This window comes from Lagopus leucura, unplaced genomic scaffold, assembly GCF_019238085.1.
Source record: "Lagopus leucura isolate 7727_CA_CO unplaced genomic scaffold, USGS_WTPT01 Super-Scaffold_73, whole genome shotgun sequence".
NCBI classification, from domain to species: Eukaryota; Metazoa; Chordata; class Aves; order Galliformes; family Phasianidae; genus Lagopus; species Lagopus leucura.
This window is the reverse complement of record NW_024962252.1, coordinates 87,434,612-87,462,511: the sequence shown is the minus strand read 5'-3', so window position 1 is coordinate 87,462,511 and position 27,900 is coordinate 87,434,612. Positions and strand designations below refer to the sequence as shown.

General features: G+C 38.7%; 1 protein-coding gene across 1 annotated transcript in view; it reads right to left on the bottom strand.

Moving 5' to 3' along the window:
- The window catches only part of MRPS5 (mitochondrial ribosomal protein S5), a 43,622-nt gene that overhangs the window by 5,267 nt on the left and 10,455 nt on the right, over positions 1-27,900 (bottom strand). The window contains exons 3-9 of the mRNA XM_042886614.1: positions 24,595-24,720; positions 24,060-24,293; positions 19,118-19,152; positions 8,185-8,275; positions 4,380-4,426; positions 3,811-3,868; positions 2,484-2,546 (exon numbers count right to left, since the gene is read on the bottom strand). Coding sequence (XP_042742548.1) covers positions 2,484-2,546; positions 3,811-3,868; positions 4,380-4,426; positions 8,185-8,275; positions 19,118-19,152; positions 24,060-24,293; positions 24,595-24,720 — 654 coding nt within the window. The remainder of the gene's footprint in view (positions 1-2,483; positions 2,547-3,810; positions 3,869-4,379; positions 4,427-8,184; positions 8,276-19,117; positions 19,153-24,059; positions 24,294-24,594; positions 24,721-27,900) is intronic.

The window sequence follows — 27,900 nt, the reverse complement described above, 5'->3', positions numbered from 1 at the left end:
CCTGTCCATGGAGACACTCAAAGTCAGGCTGGACAAACTATGTGCAACCTGATCTAGCTGTAGGTGTCACTGTTCACTGTAAGCAAGTTGGACTAGATGACCTTTAAAAGGGCCCTTCCAACTCAATCAATTCTATGAATGGAAAAGCCTCACTGAACAGGGCAGTAATAACACGCGAGCTACAGAAAGATGCCTCCTAGAAAAAACAAAAAGCAGTGAGAAGGCACTGTGCTTCTCAAAAGTACTAATAAAATGGAAATAAAAGAGGACAGCAGTCTGATTATGTAATATTAATTAGAAGGTAGCACTACTAGACTGTTCTTGTTTCTGAGGCTCAGGAGTGCCACACTAGATGAGACTGGAAGGTATGTCTTATTCTGTGTATTACTGAAACAAAATAACAGCATTTAATGAGAATCTTCCTTTCCACTGAACAGTGACAGCATTATTTATAAGTGCATAGTTAAATGTGTAGCTCAGCTGTGTTACTCCTGCTCCTTGCATGTTTTTCCCTCATATTAAAGACTAAATTGCAGTGTAGTTTTTAGATTAGTCTAGTTTAGATAGCAGGTAAGTCTCTAGTTCAAAGTGGTTACACTAAAAAAAAATTACAGGCCAAATTAGCCAATTTTCAACTGTGAGTGCTCCTTAAATGCAGAACTGCAGATAAGCATACAGCCAACGCTGTTCTTGTTGACTTGTAAAGATTTTTCTAAGCCTGTGCTAAATTTTACTGTCATACTGAACAAAAAAACCCCTCATCTCAGAATCAAGACGTCATCTAATAAAAATTGTTGAAAATTCACCAAAATTTTAGACGTTTTTGAAATACATCAATAATGTTCAGAGTTATGATCTTCTCGTATTACTAATGTGACAGTGCAGAAGAATACCAGATACACACAAAAAAATCAAGGAGTATGTAAAAAAATGTCAGTGTTTCAGTTTATTCAGCTACGGGAATTAATGAATTAAAGTAGGAGAACACAATAACAGTTCTCTAACTGGAAAGCTATCCTGTTTCTCATAAATGAGTTAATCATTACATTTTCCTGCAATTTAGGTCTTATCATAACGAATCTGAAGTGAATTACAACTAGTCATGTAGACTAATTTGCTTCCTGTTTGTATATTAATATTAGAGTGTCAATTAAGAGCACTCAGTAGCAAACTTCACCCACTTTCTATGAAATAGCAGCTTTATCCATCTTGAAAGCAAAGTTAAGCTAAACAAGTAGAATCAAATCTTTTTCTAGTACTTGATCTAGCACCTGGAAATCCTGCCTGTGGCAGGGAGCCTGGAACTTGATGATCTTTGAGGTTCCTTCCTACCCAAACTATTCTATGACTCTACATACAAAGGTTTAACTCCAATATTCATGCAAAGAAATGACCTCATATCACCATTAATGACTTAAAAACAGGAAGAATCTAGAAGGTAAAAAAAGAGGTCACACTGAAAACTGCAGTGTATTGGAAATAAGCTAACCATTACTTCACTGAACTACCTCATATGGTAAGAATTCCTATACTGCAATCCTGAGGAAGGTGACATCAAGATACAAGGTTGCTCTGGATATATCCCCATCATTTTCAACAGCTGGTAAAGCATACACTGCAACAGCTCTGGAGATGAGGAGGAAAGGGATGGCAGAAAGTCAGTACTGTCTCTTCAAAAGTTCAGCATTCAGCTGGAAGCTATCAGTGACAGCAGACAGAGATGATGCGTGGTAAGCTGCGCATCTCTTTTGGCTAAAGCTGCGAGGAGAATGCAGCCATGTCCACCTCTCAACTTCCAGTCTGACAATACAGTAGAACTTCTCCAAATAAAAAACTGTACTGTTGCAGTCAGGGTTCTATTGTTTTGTTTGTTTCTTTGGAGTATGAGCAATGGCAAAGGCAGAAACCCGTCTGTGAGCAAGTACACTTTCTTCATCACCATGTAATATAAACCACACAAGTGCCATCATTTAGGATGGAATGAAATACTGCTTATTATCACTGACCAGGAGACAGCCCTATCAGAAAATAAATATCTGAGCATTTACTGTGACTCAGTGACATATTTTACCAGTATACTGATCAGAGAAGCCTGGGTGAAGTTGCCTGCCTTCTCTTGTGCTGAACTGTTGACATCAGACATGCTGAGTTGCAAATTTCAAACTACTGACAGCAATTTACTACTACTGTAGAGTACAAGTATTTTGAATTGCAATGGGAAGCATGAAGGGCAGCAGAAAGCCAGCAAAGCTCCCACCAGTGCATAAGGAACAAATCCTGATTCACAAAAATAAAGCCATGTCATCAACAGCAGGTATTTCTAGTGAAAGACAGCTGGTTATCACTGGTTATCTTCAGAGATACATCATTCATTTCCATCTACCAACTGCTGAAGTAAATGAATATTGCACAGATTTAACTCCATCAAATAAATATCAGTTGCTCATTAATAAAACTTCAACATTTCCAAGCAACTTAATTACCTTTGTTTTGCTTCTTCATGCGGATGTTTGTGCGTTTAAATTTCACAGTAATGTCATGATAAACTAAAGGAGGGAAAGAAAAAAACAAAGGCATTACACCTAAGTTCTGCGTTGCAATTTTACCTTCCTTCTCATATTTAGATTTTCTTGATAACTCAGCTTTTAACTTAAAATTGCTCCATTAGGCCTTGGTGTTCTTAGATTTTTCTGTACAGAAATTTGCCATCTCAGTCTTCCTGTTTCAAAAGGAACCCCAAACTGATTTCCTCTGGTGGTTGCTGTTCACATCTGATTCAGTGACTCGGCCTGTGCACACTGAATTCTTACACTGCAGACAAGATGGCTCACATTAAGCAGACCAGAAAGCATGGGGAAAACACCACTAGTTTTTAAATCAAATCCCAAATTTATTAATGTGAAATATTAATGGTCAGGGACAGACTCATAAGGATAACTGCAATTGCATATTTGTAAGACAAAGCTGTACTATTCTGAACATTTATCTACGTAAATAACATGGTTAAAGATGTTCATTGTAAGGTACCATCTTCAAATTATCTTTTTTTCCAAAAGATAACGGAGTATTTGGTATAGTGGTATCACACCTGGTATCAGACAGACTTGTATGCCATTAAACCAAATTCACAAAAAGCTACCATGGAACACACCACGGTGTTCTCTAGCCCTTCTGGGACTTTTCTGTATACATGGATTGAGTGAACAGGGAATCATGTTTGAATGGCAAAAGGGAAAAAGCACAGTGGGGTCCACTACAGAGAAAAGATGTCCAGCCATAGCTGACATCCATACAGCAGAGATCAGCTCTTGCTATTACTGCCACGGTTTTAAAACCCCTGAAATACTATGCATTAAGCATTCAAAAAGAACTGAAGAATAGGAGAACAGAAGGAAGACAAATCTCTCTACAATATTTTAGCAACATCTGCTTATATTATGAAATCTTAACAGAACTCTTCTTCACAGACCATCCTACAACTGTTGACACAAACCTGAGTGAAAGAGAAGAGCCAATTCATATTCACTGCAGTTAATAGCAGTTTATTTTGCACAGGGATCAGTAGACTGAACTACTGTCTAGCTAAAACAATCTGGGGCTAGTATTTCATAAAGCATGCTGAAGAAACTAAGTAATACACAAATTAAACAAATACAATGAATTAAATCTTTTTTTAAAAGTAAAAATTAAATTATTCTAAAATTAAAGGTTTTAGTTAACTTTTTACACTTTGCAACTAGTTTCAATCAGCTTTTAATAGTGCATTCATCGCTTGCTGAAAGCTGAAGAGTCAAAAAGGATAGTCCTTACTTGTATGGTTCTGATACATCTCTATGAAATGTAAGCTGCGTATGGCTTTGTTCTTTGCCTAAAAAAAAAAAAAAAAAAAGTTTTGTTGTGAATTTTTATGTCAAGCATTGGAAATTTACCACTGTTTAGTTATCCTGATGGGGAAAAAAAAAAAAAAAAGCAAGAAAGAAAACTTCAGAAGCTGGCCTGACAGATCTGATCCACTTACGGAAATGAAAACATTCAAGTTAATAACTGTACCCTCCTAATCACTGAACATTTCAAAAGACTTCACAGGGTACTAACAACTTAACTGTGCATTTTAGCATTGCCATTTTGATGTTTTGTTGACCACTGAAACAGAAACTAGATTAAGATAGATGGATAAATAAACACTTGAAGCCTAAAGAAGCCTCCTTAAGGCCGTTATACACATGGAAAAGAAAGTCCTACACACCACTCTATAAGCAGACTGTATGCACACATGGCTTTACGTGTTTGTGTAGACTAAAAATATACCAATAATTAAAAAATATATAACATCTTATATTTTGTTATGAAATATTTGTACTTGCTTTTAATCAACATACTTTCCGTAAAGCATTCATCCTGTCGCCTGCTTTCCCCAGTGCAAAACCTGAAAGACAAAAAGTATTTTATTACTGTGAAATGCGTGAAGCAGTGTCTTAAGAAGAGGGGGAAAAAACAGTGAATTTCACAACCAAGACTACTACCAGTTATTTCCAATCCATTACATAGATGATATCAAGAAAAAGCCCCAGAGAAAACCACATTCAGAAAGTAAAAACTTTAGAGCTATGAATATCTTGTTGTTAAACAAAGATAAATAAGGCTTATTTCTTTTATTTGCTCTACACATGTTTCAAACAACTGAAAAGAGATGGATGCTTCATCTAATAAAAATCAGTCTTCTGCTTAAAAGGAAGTAAATGAAAGAAGGAAATAATGAAGCTGACAGACGTATGAACTACATCTGTACAAATGACACCTTGAAAGCCCTAAAAACAAAGGAGGCTGGGTTTATATCAGCAAAATAGAGAACATTAAAAACATGTTTTATAAACAGAACTGTGTATTTGCAAAATATATATTCTAACAGAACAGAGAAAGAAAGTGGGGCATCAACTGAGCTTATGGAACGAATAGGAGGATGTGACAACCGTTTTTTATGAACTCTCAAATCCAATGCTGTCAAGACAGATTGAGTTAAAAATATTTACTTTTTTTTAAGCTTTTTCTGGTCTCTTAATGATTCTGTTGTGTCAGCTGAGGCTCAGGGTTTCTGTATCACGGTGCCCCATACAAAAAGAAAATCAATGCAGTTGGACTCGTTGGCCAATATCAACTCACTAATTTCTTTCAGATATTACAGGAGAAATGGACTGGGAGAGATCTAAGAAAGCATCCCAACTATTGTGGTGCTGCAAGCAATAGAGGACATCACCACAATTCTGGAAATTAATATCATAAGAAGCAGAAGGTCAAGGTTAACACTTAATAGTTTTCCCTATGCACACACTACGTAACCAGGACCTCTCCATCACTTTTTAACTCCTGCAGAAGAAAATGCAAGCAAACTGTGCTATCCTTTTATGCACACACAGCTCACCAATAACGTATCAACAATGAAGTCACACACAGCATTAGAAAACTCCAGAAGTGAGATCGCTTGGTCAAGCTCAATTCAATCTTCACTTGAGATTAAAGTATGCCCTCAAGGACATGATAATGTTTCACAAAAAAAAGTTTCAAAGAAAAGACAAGCAGAGCTTTTCAGAGCAACTGTGTTCTGCTGGAGACACCTTGCGCTGTGTATACATTCCTTTCTTTCCCTCTAAATCGTAGCTAACGTCCACCTTGAGGAGCCCATCCAGATTTGAATATTTCAAATAGATGAAGTTCTGAAGAAATGTACTCAACTGGAAATAAGGCTGTCTTAATAAAGCTCCTACGTACATCTCATCAGAGATATCTATCAAGCTCATCATAAAAAGAGAATACTTACTTCCAACAGTTGGAAGCTCTGCACATGCACTGAAAATAGAATTTTCTTTAGTACATCCATATAACAATGCAAATGTAATTTCCTATACTCTGTCACCATCCCATATTCCTGCCTCTATTATTTGGATTATTTACTTTATAGCTATTCACTTTTTTCTTTTAAGCAGTCTTCTTTTAACTCCGCACAGACTTCTTATCTGCAAGCTTATTTGACATCTAATAGGAATTTTAATATACATTAGTTTGTATTTACATAAAGAAGTCTACCTCCTCAGGGAGAAAAACTTAACAGATTCAAGGAACCTTCTTAAATAAAACATAGCCTGGGGGGGAAAAAAAAATTACATGAAAAAAATCAGTTGAAGATGTATGCTATTTCCTAAGCAACGCAACTGGAAACTCACTGTAGTACGCTGTGGTTTTGCAGTTCTTTTAAGGATTCCTTTACAATTAAACAATATTACAATTAGATGGTTCCAGCACAGCTTTTATAAGCAGTCCTGACAATTTATCCCACAGGCTTAGATTCTGACCCTTCTCAAATGCTGGCTACTAAAACAAAGCATTCCTCGCAAGATGAAGAATGCTTGATAGTTTCTGTAACTGACAAGAAGGATCAGAAAGCCTGTAAGAAACAGCACACTTCCCAGGTGTGCTGTCTCCTATCTCCAGTGAGCACTTGCTAGCTTTTAGAGATTTTAAAAAAGCAACAAGTTTAAATACCACCACATTACAGAACATCTCTTTTTGCTTTACCAGTACGTAATATTGTTAAATATTATTTATCCAGAAGCATCCCATGTACAAAGGCTTTGCTGTGTGACTGTGCTGAAGTACTAACATCTGCTTACCAGCCTTGCCTGGCCTCACGAGCACATAAAAGTAAGTCCACATAGCATATGCAGCAGGAATCATAGAAGTGGCACATAAACAAGAACAAGGAGGGCAGCACTATGATTGGGCAGGCGTATCACTGGCACAAAGAGCGCATGTATTACAAACATCAGTTAACAATTCCTAAGGCTCAAACGACATCCAATAAGTGATGTTCTAAGAAATAAAAGGCCAAATCTACCCATGTCTTGAATTGCATCTGTCTACTATGAAAGCATTGGATCCTATCCATCCAACAGACATATCAGCAGGACCCAGAATGCACATAAACGTTTGGGCAAATTTCAGTTTTGTTTTCTTTTCCCCTTTTTGTTCTGTTTGCTGTTTTTGTTGTTTTGTTTTACAATGATATCTCCTCCTTTATAAAACCTGTAACCATAACACAAACTGCTTCCTCATCAGCAGTGATCACTGACTGAGATAAACCATTGGGGATTTTTTCCGGCAAATCTACTCTGCATACAATCCCGTAAGAAGCTGCAGTAGAGTGGAATTCTTGTTATCCTTATTTTGTGAAGTCCAACTCTGATCAGCAAAAAGGCTCTTCTGGCCAAGATTGTTAAGCTCTTTACTTGAAGTAGGAATTACAATTACTTACTTTAGAACATATTCTTAACTTCTGAGGAGAGGAACATGGCACAACGTGCCAGTTCTCAGTCATACGTCTTTGCTCTAATTGATCTTACTAATGTATGAAGCAGTACCATAATATTAGATGGGATCCTCTCAGTATGATTACTTCTAGAGATAGCTTGGCAAGTGCTACTGTTCAGCATAATTGTGCTTAATTACTCCTGTTACAAGGAGAATAAAACTGAACTGAATCCCTCTGATCAGTATTCTTTCTCCAGCTTCTGCTGAGAAAGAAAAGAGCTCTGTTCATAGCTTGTATTATTGGATCTTTCATAATATCCCATCTCTTTTGATTTGTCCCATTTCCTTTATGTCATAAAGAGCATTTCTAAGGTTGGACTTTAAATTGCTTGCTGAAAACACCTTTATAAAAATTGTAATGGAGAAAACCTATAAATGGGTCAAACTGCAAATCACTGAAGTGACTACAGGAATAGACTTGAATAGTCACAAGTGCTCTTTTCCCTTAAAAGTACAAACACAAAATCTGTAGGAAAATGTGGTTTGCTGGCTTTTCTCTAGGATTAACTTCAATAAAGAGAGCTTTCTGAGGAGTCTGAAGGAAATTCATGGTCTTCTGACTTAACAGATTAATGACAAACTTCTGAATCAAGGCAGTCCATGTTACCTGGGAGTACCAGTAAGTCAGTCCTTACTTTGTAACTAAAAGCAGTAATACTTACAAAGAAGTATCCTCATGTCTAAGGAGGACATAATAAATAAAATAAATGGAAAAAAGCATAATTTTTTTTTTCTGGCTTACAATGTTTCCTCACATCTTCAAAAGCTCTGTTACGAGCAATGATTAATTTGGAATCTTTCAGACAAAGCAATCACACGTACCTGCAGCCCCTTTCCCATTTCCAACAGCCACTAAAGCACGTATTGATTTTTTTCTGCCTTCCTTCGCCTTCATACAAAACACATTTTTCACCTGAAGAAAGAAACACAAAGCATCTTGTTACAGCACAACCCATCTTTTTTATTTTTTTTTTAAGAGATTCTGCTTACTAGAGAGGAATTAGAAGTTTGCAGTGCAGTGTTTCAATATATACCACCTTTGCCAGTGAACATCAACTGCAGCAGGACACTGGCTTGAAGACATTCAATAGCAGCTGTTAAAAATCTGTACTCAGACACACAAGAAGTTATTTCACTACTTCTGTTGTGTTTAGCTGTGCAACAGATAACAGTTCAACATTACACTAACTATATTTTATACGCAGCACAAGCCAACTCCTCCTCACTCAATGAGGCCCAGGCAAACCAAAAGGTTGGACAGCCGTGGTCTAACATCTTGAGATCCTTTGTCCTGTTCTGAGGGATGTATGTGCTGAACATATTTATTTCTTGTTTCTTCGTATGTCTATATGCATGTGTTTGTGTGTGTACATCTATAATCAAGAAAATCTTGTTTTCTACTTTTCTGAAGCTCCAATATGGTTTTTCCAAGTTATAATAAGAGCTAATTTAAATATTCATTGTTAGTGTAGAAATTAAACAGCACTTCCCACTTTTCCCCATATATAATTCAGTAAGCTACTCTGGTTGTACCTCCTTATTTGAAAGGAAATTATTCCAATATGACTTCAATAGTTTAACTGAAATTCACAATAAGACAAAACCTACTGACAACACAGGGTACAGACTAGAACTAAGTACTTCTGAAAAATTCCACTCATCCTTTTATTAAAATAAAGATGTTGCTAAATTCAATGTGCGTGCTCTGTAGAGGGCTTCAAAGAATAATCAGCTTTACTAATTGCTTACTCCAAGCTTTTACTCGTTCTGCAATCTCACTGCTCACAAGAGCAAGCTAAAACACAAGCACTCTACAATGAAAGCACCTGTGGAAATAGGTTATTTACAGGAAATGCAAAAGAATGATGAAAGGAAGAGACTGAAGCAGAGCGACGCTCTCTCCAGGAGCACTGAAAGAACATTATTTTGCGGTGGAAGACAAAAGTTTGTGCAGAGCAATCTAGATACATACTTTACATAATGAAAGGTTGACATACATATCGCCGAGAACAAATAACGCGATGTGTGCAGAAGTCAACTCAAGATTATTCTTTACCCTACCCAGAAGGTGGCAGGAAAGACACATGCAATGAACTTCTCCAGTAGCCTCTTCTTAAAACTGCACTTGTCAGCTGTTTCTGAACAGCTTTGAAGGAAAATGTGTTCAGTCACCCATCACAATCAGTGCTATTGCATCTCTCCTGAAATGCTGTAAAGGTTTTTCGAGATTGATAATGTGCCCAGGCAGCCATGGCTGCTGGAACAACTGTGTCCTTAGATTCTCCCTGCACACCCCCGTGCCTCCTTACATCAAAGTGATCAGCGCTCTGCTGGAGTGCGTTCAGAAGTGCTTCCCTTCCATTTTGCAGTTAAAGCAATTCAACTGAAAGCGTATCATTAAGCAGCACTGGAATTAATTAATACACAATGTAACAGCTTGCCACTTTTAAAACAGCATGACCTCTGAAATTGTGACTGAAACTAAGACACAATTACCCTTATTTGCTAGACTGCAATTCAAGCTAGATTTGAAGTCAATTTTTTCAATTCCAAAACACACATGCTCAACCTTAATCACAGTGTCTCAAATTGACTGTCTCCGTTTCTATTATTCAGTGCCCAACAACGCAGATTAAGCTTGCTTTCAAGCACAGAGATACTGTTCTTCCATCTGAAATGCAGAACAAAACCACTTCAAACCTTCCTTAAGAGAAGGAATAGCAAAGCTTCAAAGGTGGAGTTAGAAGCCTGCAAGGATGCTGCAGTCCTTCCACTGTTATTCCAAGCACTTAACAGCTTGTTGTAATGTGCTAGAAACAGGAAAAAAACTCAATACTTTGTTAGTTTTCCTCTTGTGAAAAAGAAAAAATAACAATACATGACTGACTGTCCATGGGAACTCCTCCTTTCTACAAAGCACAATCTGGGCACCTCTGGGCCACACCTGTGACCACTGCTACTCACTTGCTGCTGATGAGAGCATCCACGCAGGTTGAACACCTCATGGCAGAAGATCCTCTGGTCCAATACTATGGTACAAGGTGATAGAAAATAAAACAAGAGAAGGGTGCTAAAAGAAAATCCTTTTCATGCAAGTGATCCTAGAGAGGGACGCAGCTAAAAGGCTGAAGTCAGTACACTTGAGAGAATGAAGTAATAAAACTGCATGTCTTATAAACAAAATCAAATTCCTGTTAGCTAGATTGTGTCTGTGTGAGCCTTCTCTTCTCTGTGAAAAGCACTAGGGACAGAGTAGATGCATACCACAGTGGCAGAGCTTCTCTCAGGTATAACATAAAACTACAGTATCAAAAAACCATCTGGATGTGGTTCTCAGGGTCATGATTTGGCAATGGGTTGGTTGTTAAGAGTTAGGGTAGTCTGCTTAGGTTGTGGTTGGACTGATGATCTTAAAAGCCTTTTCCAACCTAAGCAATTCTATCATTCCATGATATAAATTGCACAAGCTAGCTGTAGGGCAAAACTAGTCCTGCTGACAAGTGACAGGACAGTGAGATATTTTCCTTTTGAAAGCATGCACATGGTTGACAGTGGCAGGGGAAGCGCATCAAAAGGTAAATTAGTTTGTCTTCTGCTACTCTTCTCAAGGAGAAGTTAGTGGATTCATATTAAATATCAGCATGGCCTGATAAGGAGATAGAGATGAATCTAGTAGCCCAACTAAGGCCAGGCTGCTATGCTTCCAGATCCACCAAGTAGAACAGTGTTAGAGATATTAGGAGTGGCCACCATGTCCTGCAGCTCTGGGTCCAGCTTCTGAAGCTGGGCTGAGGGATGTGACTGCTGCTTTCTTGTATTCAGATTCAAATCAGTAGCAAAGCAAAATAGAAGGAAGACACAGAACTATTAGAGAGCATCCAAAGGAGGGCTATGAAGATGGTGAAAGGTCCAGAGAGGAAGATGAACAAAGAGCAGCTGAGGTCCTTTGGTTTGTAAGCCTAGAGAAGAGGAGGCTAAGAGGAAGCCTCAGTCATCCTGTTCACTCTGCATCCATCCCCTGCGTGCTGACTGCATACAGTAAGCAAAAGAACCATTACACAGAAATAGATTCCTCCACCCCTCACTGAACAAATCGAATGAAAGTTTCTGATCAGACACTTGAGGGGTTTTTCACAAAGGCTGACTCATCACAGCTTTGGGATAAATCCCAGGCACAATTCTCATCCAAGTTAGAAATAAGTTCAATTTGCAGAGAAACTATAGATAAAGCTCAGGTTAGTGCTGATAATTGTCCCGTGATGTGCATAAAATCCTCCTTCATAGCTCACTATGTAAAATGATGCAATCCAAATACCCTACTGACATAGAGTAGGCCTAAAATGTGGTTTCATGCTACAGCATATATCTGAGCACAATTCCTGAAGCCACATCACATCTGAGATGGCTTCGCTTCCTTTTCAGAGGATGACGGCAGTTGCAGGCAGCGTGCCAAACTGCTAGAACATCAGAAAAAAAATAATCACAGGATATCCTGCGTTAGAAAGGACCCACAAGGATCACCAAATCCAAGCTCTGGCTTCATATAGGGCCATCCAAAAAATCAGACCACATGACCGAGAGCTTCATCCAGATGCTTCTTGAGCTCAGGCAAGCTCAGTGCCGTGGGCACTGCCCTGGGCAGCTCGATACAGTGCTTCACTACCCTCTTGGTGGTTAAACTTTTTCCTGAAGAAATCCAACCTGAAGACATTATAGCACACGTTTACATTTCCTGTCTGAGCTCTCGTTCTGTCCTATAACAGCTTGCTTCGCATGTTATCATCATAGAAACCATCAGGTAACTTTCATTATCCGTCAAAAGACATCACTGGTATCATCCCTGGAGCATAACATTTGCCTGCAGTTCTAAAATCAAAATCTACATCTCTACAACCCCAAAATACATATGTGCCAACATCTCATTTTAAGTAAACTATTACTCAGAGTATCACTTATACCATATAATTTTTCAGTCAAGGATGTCAAGCAATAGATCTCAGACACTGTAATTTCAAGCAGCATTTCCTTTCATAACAAGCCTTTTTGGTTGTGCCCTTTGCAAAAACAACAGCTAAAAAACTATTTCCATTGATTTATAAAGGCTTTTGACTGTGCCTTAAGGAATGTTCTTTTGGTCACAAGTGTTAAGTCTACCGAGAATAATTCTGTGCTCCTAAAGCAAACATGTATGAATGCGTTTCCTTGCTACTTCACAGAAAATTGAAACTATGGCTTATATTCTACTTATGATTCCCTGCTACATCTAGGCAATTCATAGTTGTTCAGTGGATGCAAAACATATTACTGTAGCATGAGACAGAATCTTCTGTGTTCATACTACCTACAGATATTCCTCCACAGTTCCAGGTACCTTTTGTAGCAATCCATACTGAAACACCGAAGACATGGTTCTTTCACTTTGGCCCACCAAACCTTTATTTCTGACTTTGACATTACTTTCATCATACAAAACAAAACCAACCTACTGTTCCTAAGGTAAGACAATTCTCTGTAGTTTGGTACAGAAAGCCTTGTTGTTTCCAGTGTCTCCATTCCTAAAGTGGCCCAAGTCAAGAGTCTCCAGGTAACCAAGCTGCTTGCACTGTCCCCATTAATAATTGCCAAGGACTACATTCAGAATGAGTCAGTAAATTCAGGTGACATCCTATTGCATGGAAAACATGCAAAACATTTAATTCCATTGCAAAAACCTCCAGCCATTTGGCTGCTGCTATTCTTATGTTTTTCTGATTAGGCACTTCTATCCCTGCCTTGCAAATGAGCAGCACACCCCACACCAGCTACGAGCAGACCATACTCTCAGAATTCTGACTGTTCCCTTCAGTCCTGCTAAAGTGCCATGCAACAGCAGAGGCAAAACGCTGCATCGAAACAGGTCTCATGTAATCAAGAAAAACCATGCCTGAATACAGTTTGGCATTTGGAGAAAGTACAGAAATAACCACCATCCAACCAACCTCACTTGACAAAAAATGCCACCTTTACAAAATTACAGGTTTTGAATCAATTCTCACTACACCAGCTCAGTTATGAACTGCCAATACTATGATACAACTCTGCAACATACGCCTAATCTTGAGTCAGTTCAACTGAGAATTAAGTCATAAAAGCCTGCCCCTGGAGATAATACAGAAAAAGACAAAGACAAGATTCAGGCAAAAGCTCTAAATCTGGCTTCGTTTACTGCACGCTATATTGATTACAGGATAAAACTATTTCTTCTCAAAGCCTCCAGCAGAGCTCATCAATAACTTGATTCCTGGGAAAATACCATTCAGATGCTTTTCAGAATATCCACCCATAATCCACTCAATGCAATTTACTTGGATTGATTTCATCTTAGGAAGAACCAGTTAAGTAATTTTCAGTATGCAAGCGTTAAAAACATTTTTCTGTCCTATCATCTTCCATCCCTTTCTACAGACTCTGAAAGAAAGAAAAAGAGCACACACAAAAAAGAAAAAACAAAGCTACCCAAACCAAATAATTAAACAAGCAAACAAAAAAAACAACTACAGATAAAAGAATAAAGTCCACATGAAGTTTTACCTACAACATAGGAAAGAATGAGATAGCCTTGAAAAGAACAAGAAATCATTTTGGATTTCAAGAGCAAGGCCATGGGTAATGCCAACATTCATTCTCAGTACCCAGCTCAACATCATACCACGCTCTATCCACAAACACAAGGATCCACATACATTTATCTGCAGAAAGTAGCTTTTGCTTTAAGGACAGTACCAGCATATATATGCTGTGGCCTATGTAAACAATCTATTGCCTGACCTGATTTTTTTATTTTTTTTTTTTAAATCAAGTCTTTACCTTTCCGTCATTAAATATTTAAACACCAGTAAGTGTTTCCTTGGTTTAAAAAAAGGCAGGACACAACACAACTGTCTGACTGAAAATGCAATTATTCTGCCACTTAAAAGGCTGCAGTAGCCTAGGTACAATCCCAGGTACAATTTCAAGTAAACTGATCTTTACTAGAAAGAAGTGGCAGAAAGAAAAAATATGAACACAAAAAATAAGCTCTCTACAGACAGACTTTTTGCAACTGGCAACTTCAGTATCAAACAACAAAAAACATACCTGTCAGGTCCAAAATACATTTAGTGCTCTATCTTCATCCTTAGAAAGCTCACATCCGTGAACAATTCAAAGGGGGCACTACACTTATATGCTTTCCAGCCTTTTTGACTACTAGGTTTCATTTCCAATTTTGAACACATTACAAAGTAAATGGTGTCATAACACAAGCTATTGTGTAGGCTTTATTTTTTATTTATGTTTTTTAATGCCACCTCTGTGATTTTAGACCAAAATATAAGAATTTATTTGACAATATCTACCTGGGCAAGTAACTCTACGTGGCCCTACTGAAGCAGGGGTCTGGAGCAAATGGACCCCAGAGGTGCTTTCGCAACTCCACCATTCTGTGATTAGGTGGAAAAGATAGCCCAAGCAACCTGCTTCAAGTAGCACAAGTTAATACAAAACCAAAACCAACATACAGTACCTGCTATTGTTTCACTGGTCAGATGAAAGTCAAATCACAAAATCCAGACTATACAGTGGCTACGGTTGGCAGTCCTGCCAAGATGGGCAATATCCTCCATGCTCTTCACACTGATATAGGGCCTGGTGTTATTGTACTGCAAGTTGTCTTCTTCCCTGGTCTAACTTGAGAATTTGAAGCCTTCAGCTTAGTCAGCATCAGCAATGTGACGGTCAGAGCTGATGGTTTGTTTGGCTTCTGGGAAAACAGAGTAATATATAATATATAATAATGATGTGATCAAGGAAGTTGTCACCTTCAGCCTCGTATTGGTTCAATAAGGCACTGAAAAAGGTGCATGTGGTGTTCTTTCTGATCCTGTGCGTTTGCCATATTGTAACATTGCCACAATTGTTTCCAATGCATCAAAACTGATATCTAACTGCAAACGCAGCTCCCTGGTTGCGATCTGCCGACTTCCATGGATGAGCACATTGGGATGCTCTTCCTTTCATGGTGTGACAGCTTGTTTCATGGCCATCCAGAACACGGCTCATCTTTCATATTGCTACCATCACTGCTGAAATGTATCAGCAATCAACTCACTGTGCTCACATCCACTATTTGGTCTCCATAAACGTTCAGCAAGCACCAATGAATGTCAGTGAGTGTCATTTTTTTTCCCCACACGGAGGAATTCAGTTCCACATGTTCGCTCTACATGCACTTCCATGCTCGATGGTATTTTTGTCAGACTGCCCCTCTGCTACCATCTGTCACACAGCAATAAAATGTAATGGAACAGTGGCAGGAAGGTTCCGCCTCTACTGCCATACCACCAATATCAACCTCTGACAGCCTGGCACAACGTAGTAACTTCAGAGGCATTACTTTTGGAGCAGCCCCTGTATTTTTGCAGCTGTATTTTACTGCAAAATACATTCCTATTTTCTCACAACATCATAACAGTACCTCCCCAGCCTGCCTTTCAAGTGTTTTTTTATTATTCAGATATAATGAAGCAGTGAAAGATTTCTACAGCACATGGAAGTGCTGCATAGCACTCAGTTTTTTGTTATTTAATATATTTAACTGTAAATAATTACAGAGATACAGAACAGCCCAATTCAGTAAATACCTAATGTAGAATCCAAACTGGCTGCTTTGTCACAGCGACAAAGGAACAGCCACTACTCTCCAATATGACCTTTCAATTAATTGAAAACACTGTGACCTGCAAGGCTTGTTAAGGTTGTAACACTTACTGTAACACTAACTGTAGCAGAAGTAAGATCTAAAAATCAATTCTTATTCCACATTAACTTAAGTATGAAAAAGGAATGTCAGAATCAGTAAGCTACATGGCAAGTTCCAAGACAGCAGAACACTTCAAATGGTTTTCAAGCCCTTTGAAGCTGGGACACTTGGGAAGTGGACAGACACGAGAAAGGTGGAATCCATTTTGTTGTTACATTTGGGATGAAGATTACAGTTGACAATTCCCTCCCTTCCTTTAAATTATGGGGAATGTGTTTCAGTGGCTAAAGACACGCTGTTAGTAAGGTACCTGTAGCGTGCTCAAGGTGAAAAGGGAGGAAAGATTCATCATTGTGCTCCCTTCAGCCTTCAACCAATTTGCAAGTAAGAGCAAGCCCCTCAGGCAGCTGTGTCCAACCCTCAGCACAGCCATGGGCACACACCCATTGCTCCCAACAACCACCAGCCGTGTGCCATTGGTATGGGCTGAAACTGGCATGTGGGAGGAGAGGGGGGGAAGGGCACAGGCTGACTGTTACGGCAAATGGTTGTGTGCACCGTGATAGACTGGCTGAACACGGCCCTGGAAACAGCAAAAAGAATACAGTTGTGCTTTACATTTTGATAAACAGGTTTTAAGATTGCTGAAAAAATAACCAGTTTTTTGGTATGCCTGCAACTCCTTTTTCAGTCCACATAAGTACATTACCTATGAATTTTCATATGGAATGTATTGAATTGTGATCAAACATTCATCTAAAAAAAACATTGCACATTAATTTTCACACGTGTGTTATTTCATCTGTACTTGTACATACCACTACCACCTCGCTCATTCAAATCAAAGTCGATCTTACATAGCAACTCAGTTTAAGATAAACACAGATTGATACAGGACAGTATCTGGTAGTGGTACAGAGAATGGATGATACCTTCCAAAACAGGCATTGCAAGTCAGCTTTGGTAGCAGAACAGGAGATGAAATGCTCAGAGTGAAACTAAGCAGAAATTCAAAGTCAGAGTGGTATAAACACCGTGTCTAGACAGTGGTATAACACAACACTGGCTAAAAATACAAGCAGTATTTCACATAACTGGCTAATAAGCAAAACTGTAATAATGACAAGGGGGAAAGTGATGAACAGTCAGCACTACTTATTTAAAACTGTGCAGCAACCCATTGGACAGTCACTCTTTTTCACAGTGATAGAAAGACTATAACGTTTGTATGAAGCAGAGATTTGGTATGTTTCTGTCAGAGAACGTGCACAGCTCCAGGTTAATATCTCAGCTCTAAGATCATGGTTAGAAATTAAAGCAGTCTTTTCAATGCAGCAGCTAGACATGTATACTTTTTCCAATAATAAAGTAGTTAAATATTAATTGCAAATAAGATTTCGATGATAACTCTGAGACAAATCTTACAAGCAATTTCATCCGAAGTAAGCAACATGAGAATACTCTGAAGAAACAAGTTTATGCAATTACTTTCAACACAAAGCCACTGGATTGATTTATGCCCCTGATATTTGTTTAGCAGGGTTTAATTTAATTTATTAAAAGCACAATCCAGGATCTCACAAGTTCTTAGGTATTCACCCTGCTTTGTGCTCCTGTAGTTGGCTTCAGGGCTCCAAGAGACAAAAGCAGCTCTAAGATTTCAACCCAATCAAAGAGGACTGCAAAGGAACACTGAATTTCTCCCAGCTCTTTCTCCTTCACCAATAAGATCTGTGCTTATAAACAAGAAAGACTTGGCCAAACTTATCAATTTGATGCACCCAGCTGGAAGTGGTCAATTTGCTACACCTTGCTGAGTTCTGCTTTCTAATAGCTCAGTCAGTTCAGCAAAATATTGAGTCCTTTCTAGCACGTCAACTATTTATAAACTGACAAGAAAAGCTACAACAGATTGAGATTTCAAGCTTCAAGCTATATACAACACTGATAGAGCTGGAAATTAGCTGGCCACAGCTACCACAAATCTCACAGAGTTAGGACATGAGTAGAAGAGAGGGGAATGCAAATAGTGCTCTGACTTCCAGAGCTACTGCCTCTTCTGGATGCTCAGCATCATTTGGTTCCAGACTGATAGCAAATGAGTCACAAGAAATGAGCTTATTTCTGAAGCCAGGACTTGCCCCAACAAGGCTTCAAGTAATTCCATGGTTTCCATAGTAACAAACATGTTTGAAGTTAGAAAAACTAATAACATAAATGGTAGACAAAAGAACTTGCAATAGCATGAGCATGCATAGTTCTAATTGTTAATGGTCTGTTCTGGAATGCATTACATTCTCCAGAAATGGCTTTTCCATTGAGAAGCAACAACACATATTTGGACTACTGACACTTTACAGATCACTATTCAAAATCTATTACTAATAGTTTATCTTGTTTTCAAAACAAAATTCACCTTTCCCATTTTTAAAAAGCACTTTCTCTGACCACATTCTGAGTGGCATTTCTTGTCGAAATCATCACGAAAAATTTGGGCCTCCAAAACAACTTCTATTGGCAGTGTTGAAGACCTTGACTTTTAGCCTGAAGCATCGCCAACAGTGAGCAAATATCTTCAGTTACTTGGATTTAGTAACCAGACAATCACATCACACCAGCCAAGGGATCGCACACAATCAGTTACACATCAGCAGCGCTACTCTGCGTTGGAAAAAAGATGACAAGGAGATGCAATGGAGAGATCAGTATTTTAGAATCTACACTGCTTGCATTACAGTTGCGTGGGAACTGTTAAAGCTTTATCTGAAAGCACTTCCCATTTCATAGCCACTCGTTCCAATCAGATATTATTTCTTCAACAGAGAAGTCTCCATGAACAGAATGCCAGATTGTGTCATGCAGTTGAAACAACAGACTAATTTCTGTATCACTGACTTAGTGAAGACTGTTAAATAATTACAAGTTCAATATAAAATAATTATAATTAAAGTCTTTGAAAAGTTTTGTAATGCTTACCTCAATGACTCTTGTTTCAAAATCTTCGTAAGTTTCTGTTGGGGAAAAAGCAGTGTATTACACTTCCTTGTATTAATTACATATCAGCACAACTCCCTGCAGTTAATGTAATCTAAAGACAAACGCAATTTTATGTAGCTGTAATTTATAAATCCATCTCAGCAGTAAGCAGAAAATGATTTGAACACATCTAAAAATGAAGATTATTAGCTGCTTCCTTACAAATAGGCCTCAAATACAGGTTCTTCCAGAAGTAACGCCTCCTACTTGTTTCTATAGAAACTGCAACAGATACAAAGGGCACAACAAAACGTCTGATAGAACAAACTCTCTGTTACCAAATTCTATTTTCCAACATAGTCACCACCACTAGCTAAGCATTTTCACCAGTGATGAACAAGAGTCTGCATGCTGCACTCAGACCAATCCATGCAGCCATTGCTAGAACGTTGCCCACACAGCCTAGCTTTCACTGTGCTCACATCCACTGTTTGGTTTCCATAAGTGCTCAGCAAGCATCAATGAGTGCTGCTTTTTCTGCATGGAAGGACTCAGTTCCACACCTCTGCTCCACATGCAACTCCATGTCAGATGCCATTGTGTCAGACTGCCCCTCTGCTGTCACACAGCAACAACTGTAATGGAATACTGGTGGGAAGGTTCAAACCCTGCTGCCAAACCCCATCTGCTCTGACATCACGGGCTAACGTGATGAAACAGGAGGCATTATTTTGGAGCAGGCTTTGTGCTTTGTAACATGAGTCCAGTTCGTTCTTTTTAAAACAGACAAAGCAATGTGTAACTCTTTATTTACAACGCATAATTTTATTACTACGTCTTTCGTAAAAATCAGCATCTATTAAGAAATCCAGCTTTAAAAAAATCCAGTTCAAGTGGTAACTTCCTAGAAAGTGTAACACCACTCTTGTTGTAAGTACAGTACAGTTCCTGTCATAATGAAAGAGATGAAAACCTATACACATCCACTGTGCTCTATTAGCTACCCCTGCTTCCAACTGGAATCTATACATTATCTTTTTAGGTATTGTGGTTGCAAGAGAATTAAGATGCAAACAGTCTCTAAAGATTGTCCAATCTAAATAATCAGCGTAGCACACAGGAAGAAAAATAATACTTCTTTTAATGGTAAAGCAAGACTTCAATTCAACAGCTTTGTCTGAACGTCACACAGAACGTAATAACAGAGCTGATGAAAACCTGAACTGACCTCAGAATCTCTTCAATATTTTAACCACAAGTTAAGCTATACAGTCTTTCTAAATTAAACCTGAAATACTCTCTGGGAAATCAGAGCAAGCCAGCACTTATATTGAAGCATTTTTATTAAATTATATCCGATATTCTTCCTAATTCTTTCCTGTTGCAGAAATACTATGAAAAACAAGTCTACAGTACGATTAAAGAAAAACACTGCTCTAAAACTGTGAAAGAAACGACAACAAAGAGAACAAACCACCACCACATTTAATGCACAACATGCTAAAGCTGCAAACGGTTAAAAACATCAAATGGGTCAGCTTCCATCATAGCAATACTATCAGCCAGTACTGTTCAGAACATTCTGAAACACATGCTAGACAATCAACAAGACTCAAACTGCTTTTCTTAATTCCTGTGAAATTCAATAGAAGAGAAAAAACAAAACATAGCCACATCAAATAACCAACAACAACACAGCCAAACTTCTTCCAATCTCTTCCAATTTCAAATGCTTCCTGAAAAGAAAAAGTCTTTGCAATTAAAGACAACTAAAGCATCATTCATTTTGTCCAGTTACAGTTAAAGTGTTACGCATTGCTTCCACGTCACGTGGAGTTCAATTCATGTCATCATGATGATAAGAGGAGCTATGTTCAGGTATATGTTACCTATTCAGCTCTGCATGGTGAACACATCCTTTTCACTGCACTAAAATCAGTGTGTTTCTGCTCTGTCATTAAAAGGGGCTTGAAAGGAACAAGAAATTTTTGAAGGGTCCTATAAAAATCACAAAGGTAGGAAAGAGCTAGAACAGCACAGAGCTCTGGGCACAACATACCATCTGTAAGTACCAACTCCAAAGCTGGCAAGTAATAAGAGAGAGCACAAAACCATGCCAACAAAAGCACCTCAAGATCTTATCTTATCCACAGACCTTCACCCTGACACACACTGCTTTATTCCAGAAAAAAGAAAAATGACTGCCTTAGAAATCGATGGGCAACAGGGTAAAATGCAGCATCTCAGTATAAGAGGCAGGATAAACAGGAGATCTTACCAACCTCCTGCTTCTTCTGTTTACTTTATGAACTACAGCTTTCACCATTTACAACACTAGTGTTAATGTCACCATTTAGAAGACTAGTGTTAAACACTTCTTGCATTTGGCATAGTCACAAAAGAGCTTAAAACAGCATAATGGTGGGGGAGAAAAAAACAAAACAGGGACTCAGGTGTTGCTTTGTCATTTATATGGACTGTTATAAATGTCATCATCCCAGTACAATTCAGAGGAAGCCTCCCAGAATACCAGGTAGGCAGGGCTGAATGGTAGCATCTCAAACCACAGCTCACACCTGGCTGGACACCATGGAATCTGTCCATGCCAGTCTCAGGACAAACAGACTCATAAGGTTTGACAGTTTCAAGTCTGCTACTTCTACCACCCTGACAGGGCTTTGAACACAGCCAATGTCCTCTCACACACAATGTCCTATGAAGTCATTTCATTATTCTTCTGAATAAAGAGATGGAGATTGAAATGTGGGGATCTGCAAATCCCCATAGTTTTTAATGAACTAAGAGGGAATTGGTGTATGCTAATCAGAAACTGCTCTTCTCAAGCACACTTATAACACACAGTGAAAGGACGAGACAGAATGGCCTGGAAGTTGCATCAGGATTGGTTCAGGCTGGATATTAGGAAACATTTCTTCTCCGAAAGAGTGGTGAGGCACTGGCACAGGCTGCCCAGGGAGGTGGTGGAGTCACTGTCCCTGGAGGTGTTCAAGAAACATTTAGATGTTGTAGTAAGGGTCTTGGTTTAGTGGGAGAAATAACTGGTGGTAGGTGGATGACTGGACTGGATGATCTTGGAGGTCTTTTCCTACTTTTATGATTCTGTAATCAGTAATCACACTGAAATGTAGAGAAATACCAAAGAGTGCCATTTGCTCATACATTAACACTATTTGCAGCTGCTACTTCTGACAGAATAAACTACTTGACAACACACTTGATTTTGAAAGCAACGCAGTGTTGTACTTAAAGCACAGAACTCAAACCATGACATTCTCTTGACTTTCCTCCATATTCCAACAATAGCTTAGAGGAATTTGGAACAATTCATTAACTTCTCAAATTTCTGGTTTGTACTTGAAAGACAGGCTGCCTCCTCCATTGTTAAGTTGCTGCCTTCCACAGTACATGTGCTTTCAAGCTAAGAAAATGAAACACAGATAAGTGAATAAAGGAATTTTTTCATTTATACTCTATGGTATTAGGCTGATATTGAAATAGAACAAGTTACTCTTATAATCAAGTATAAAGAAAAAAAAAGCTCTGATCTCTTAGCTTCTGATGAGATCAGAAGGTAAGAGCTCCACCAGTTTATAAGGAAAGTCTGAGGGAAACAAGATATCTGCGACACCATAGCAACACAAGCCACAGAATTACCTATTCCAGCTACAGGAATTGAAGGCCTGGCAAGGGAGCAGAGAAACGTAAGACAGCAGTGTGGGACACATTTATGTGGTGATGTATTTACAAGACAAAAAACTATTAAAACAACAACAACAAAACTTCATTCTACATGGACAACAGCATTATGCTGCTCTGGAAAGACAACGCTCTCGCTGACTTATGGCTTGGTGCAAAGCATGCCTGAATGTTGAATTAAGGTCCAATAGAACATCACCAGAAAATAAGCAGGTAGAATAATTCATAAACCACACAGCAGGTAGACAGACTGAGCAACAAAGCTGACTGCAAGGAGAACAGAAAAAAAGTTACTGCAATCCATATACATAGTTTCTCACTCATTTGGGGATTTCCATTTATGCAGCAAGTCCTATTTATAAAGACTTTCTGCAACATGTGTTCCAAGATCACAGCTTTCTCTGGGTAATGAAGATATGAACCAAGCTTAACAGTTAAGAGAACTAGGGACTGAAACTTGTCACAAACAAGTGCTAGAGAGAAATCAGCTGTCATTCTTACCTCATGTGACATACAAGACTACAGAAAAACGGTAACAAACATCATCCTCAAGCACCATAAAGTGCTTCACAAGGAAAACTCAGCTGAATGTAGCAACTTCTTTTTATGCTTAATCGAAGAGGGCTACAGTTTTAGTTGTTAAAGCTAACGAAAATTCCCTAGTGGTCTGAGGAACAGCATGATTAAAAAAAAAACAGTTTACTTGTCCACTCTAAGATCTCTAGTTTCACTATGGTATTTCTCTAGCACATAAAGAACTTAGTAGCCACACTCAAACTGCAACATCTTAAACCATATTTCACTACATTATTAAAAAGAAAAAGTTGACTTAACATGACAGATCCTTTAAGAAACAATGCAAAAATACAGCTGCATTTCATACTCAAGACAAATGATGCCAAAAACACAAAAATGTTTCCACACTCCAAAGCCTCTGTAACAGTCTGCAACATGACACACTACTCCACAGTGAAGTGTAAGATCAGATAGTCCATAACACATTCACCTAACAGCAGAGATTTAACAAATTTTGCTTGAGTAAATGCAACTTGTTCTGAGTCAGCTGTCTTAATTAACATATCAGCATATGAACAGACACAAAGGCATCCAAGACCGAAGTACAAACTGGATTTTCAAATCACAGGAAGTCTGGATCTCCCTTTCACCCAGCCCCTTGACAAAAAGGCTAATAAGACTAAGAAAGCTATGAATTCAGTCTTCTTACCTCCGTTAGGACCTGGATCAGGAGGATCCAGAAGAACACCTCCCCAGCACTTTCCACTCCATCCTCCCTCTCTCTTCATTTTTATTTTTCTCTTCTTCTCCCATGTATCTCTCTGCTGAATAATCTCAGACTGAATTCTGTCTCGTTCTTCTTTTTTCCGTTGACTAAGTGCCTGTACTCTCCCACCTTGTATCAGAGGAGCATTAAGACCTGGCCAGAGGAAACCGGAACGTCCTTGAAAATAAGAGGAAAAAAGTTTTATGTCAAGCAAGGACTGAAATCTGCGCATTGGAGAAGTGCAATAAAACACAGAGTACTCACACATTTGAAGTGCTTCCTGTGACACAATTTGTGTTTAAAAGTCAAAGAACTGCGTTAAACAACTGCACAAGAATTTTTAGTTTTCAGAAAACAGAGATACCTCAAGCTGCTCGGACATCACAGAAATTAACAGCAACTTATCTGTATGCTAAATCAAAAGACACTGCATGTGAAAAGGTTGACATATTCTTCAATCCTTTATTTATGAACCTACCTTCCCCAATCTCCTGGCCTCTGTTGAGATTCTTTTTCAGCTTTTTCTTCCTTCTCTTTCCTCTTCCTTTCTTTACTCCCACACCAGTTTCTGCCAAAGCTCCTTTCCATAGCTCCTCAGCTGTCGCTGAAATAGGAAAGTTTTTGTAAGTAATGTACAATTACCTCATATATTGGAAACTGAACCAAAAAAAAAAACCACAATAAAACAGAGTTAACCCTACCATGACTGGGATTTAAACTGTATGATTAGTGTCTTGCTGAGAAAGAAATTTCCTACTACATACACGTGTATTTGCTGCAGAGGTAGATGTGCCTCTGCCACTGATGACTGCCATCAGACATGCACACAGCTAGGTACATCATTCTTAAAAGGATTTTCAGAAACAATTTAAGGGCAGACAATCCCAACCAGTACCAGTAAGGTACTAATTCTTAGGTAAATAAAGACAATCACTCATTAGGAGCTCAGATCAGCAATACCTTTAAGCACCTGACCAAGGACATGCATTCATGAGAGTCAACGTCTTTTTTCTAAAAAATATTTAAGTTAACCTGCTTTAAAAAACCCACAAAATACAAATCACCACCAACATAAATCTGCAGATACTTTCATGTTCCAATTAAACACAAAGCACTCTGTTATTGCTTATGGAAATGGTGGGTGGAGGAAGGAACGCAGTGCGCTAAACAACCAAACTGCTTCCTCACAGAACTCAGCTGGCCTTCTCACTTGGTGATCATGCAGAACATTCACTGTCTGCAGGTGTTTGGATCAGCTGACCACCAGAGTTCCCTTCCAGCCTCACCCACTGCATGATTTTTCATCTAACATACAGAATTGCTGGAGGAGGCCGAGGAGGTACGGATTTGATAGTAAACTTTACGCTGCTGGGGAGCCCTGCTATGTTGACATTAAGGTGAGAATGAGGAGCTAGCCACTATTTCCAGAGCTACTGCTCAGTACTTAGCTTTCCTTGCATTGGGTAAGTTCAAATACGGGGTCAAGGGGGCTTTATTCAAAGGCATAATGCCCACCTTTCCAGGCAAAAGTCCTTAACGCAACTGGGATGTTTGACTACAATTCTTTTTTGCGAAGGCCAATCCTGAATCACATAGTTGGCACTCAGAACACTACAAAGCAAGCGCAGAGCAAGAAACAAAACACTGCGAAGTACAAGACGCTACCAAATGTGATGCTCTCCTTACTTCTAATAAAATACATACTGTGATTGGTACCTGATTTTTTTGCACATGAATACTAATAATACCCTAAGATTACGCTGCATTACAGACCCACACAAAGACTGCTGGTAAGCAGGTAAAGTATGATGTGACTTCTCACGTTCATGTAGACTATGATAGTTGGCATGAATTCAGTGGTTGAACATTGCTCCCACTGAGCCTTTTAGCATCTAAATGTCTACATCATAACACTGCTTCTTGACAATACAAGGAAAGCAGCAGAAGTCACAGAGCAAATAGATTGTACTGCAGCAAAGGAGACAAGTCAATGTCAACAGATCCAGCAAGATGAGGTCAGAACAAACCTCATTTTGGCCTCAATCACAGAGCAGGATCTGATAATATCAGAACAAGAGGGAAACACCACACTTGGTACCAAAGTGTAGCTATCTAATCAATCTCTGGTAGTATCATCACTTGCTTGGAAAGCAATTGTATTTAATGCAATATCAGAAGCCTGCAGGCTTCAGAGGTGAGAGCTCTTTATAAGATGTCAGATACCAAAGTGATTTTAAGACAGTGACATGAGTAGAATACAGAGAGGATAGGGGCAGTCAAGAAGATTACAATGGTGAGGACACAGCTTACAACAGACAACACAGCAACTAAGAAAATCAAAATCTGATCATAGAAAGGTCGATCTGACTTGGCAGCAAAGCACTAACATGACTGGAGAGCATATACATAATACATCTGCAGGAAAAATATCTCACAGAGGTAAAAGTAATGCCAGTAACCTTATTATTTTTCACATTGGAGAAAATGCTCTGAAATGAAGACAGTGCAGCTAGGTCTGCAATCTCTTAATGATTTGTGGTTTTATCTTTCTTTTGCCTCAGTGCCAGTTCAGTGAAATGGGAAGCTGCATGCACTCCATTACTGCTGAAATAGCCCAAGTTGTAAAACCAAACTCACCACACAGATCTAGCCAGCTACTGAAGAGCACAAAGCTACAAACAAGGCAATATGTGATATCTAAGATTTTATTGTATGGCCAAAAAAACCGATCCACTACTGAAAGCATGTTTGCTGGTAAGCTGATCATCAACAACTACCAACAGTGAAGATGCCACTCTGTTTTACTCAATTTACATAAAAGGTTCTTGTAATGTTTGAAAAGGATTTGGTTTTGTGCCCTTCTGTGCTGTTCTCCGATTTCAGATCAGAGCTTGCTTCAGAAGACGCGTTTCAGGTCACACCTCAGTAACTCGCAAGCATTACCAAAACAGCTTGGTGTAAACCATACTAAAAACAGAATCAAGATCTGATCAACTGAGATTAAAAGTAGATTTCTTTGCCTCAAGAAAGATGAGAGTTTTGAGCTTGCTTACTACCAAAAGAAAGGAAATACAAATAGCAGTAAATTGGAAAATGGAAGGGAACAAAAAGAGAAGAAAGGATTAACTTTGTGAGCGAACGCTCATTTTTTCCACATGACAAGCAACTTCTGTTTCAATTTTTTGATGACAAACAGTCCAGCAGCAGAACACCACAAATCCACATTAATATTAACAACATTAAAAAAGGAATGTGTTATAACAAACACAATTATTTTAGTGCGCTGTTGCCTGTCAGTGCCATTACAACTGTGCATCCATATCCTCTTAAGGAACTTTGTAAGGTCTTTCCAATCACTAACATTCATTTTCAGGCTTCAGCTTGGATTAAAACGCAACTTCTGTATGCAGATGAATTCTAAAATGGTATGATATTTCAGCCATTTCCTCTTTCCAATCAAAAGGAAAACAAAATTTGGAAAAAAAATTCTCCACACGTGAAATATGAGAAAGCATCTCAAAAGGGAATGCTTACATATTCTATTACAAGTGACAAGGTAAATTACAGAGCCTAGACTCAGATGCTTAATGAAAAACACGTAATTTTTCTTTTCCTCAGAGGCACGTTGAAGGCTTTCCAGCTCCTCTGGGAACCCAACACATCACAGACCTCGATGCGCTCAAGCGCAGAGGACATTTCTTTGACCTTGTCTTCTATTGTAAAGACAAGCTTCTCCATCTCCAGAAAAGAGAATGTACCACTGCCGTGTTACTTACAGGGGTGA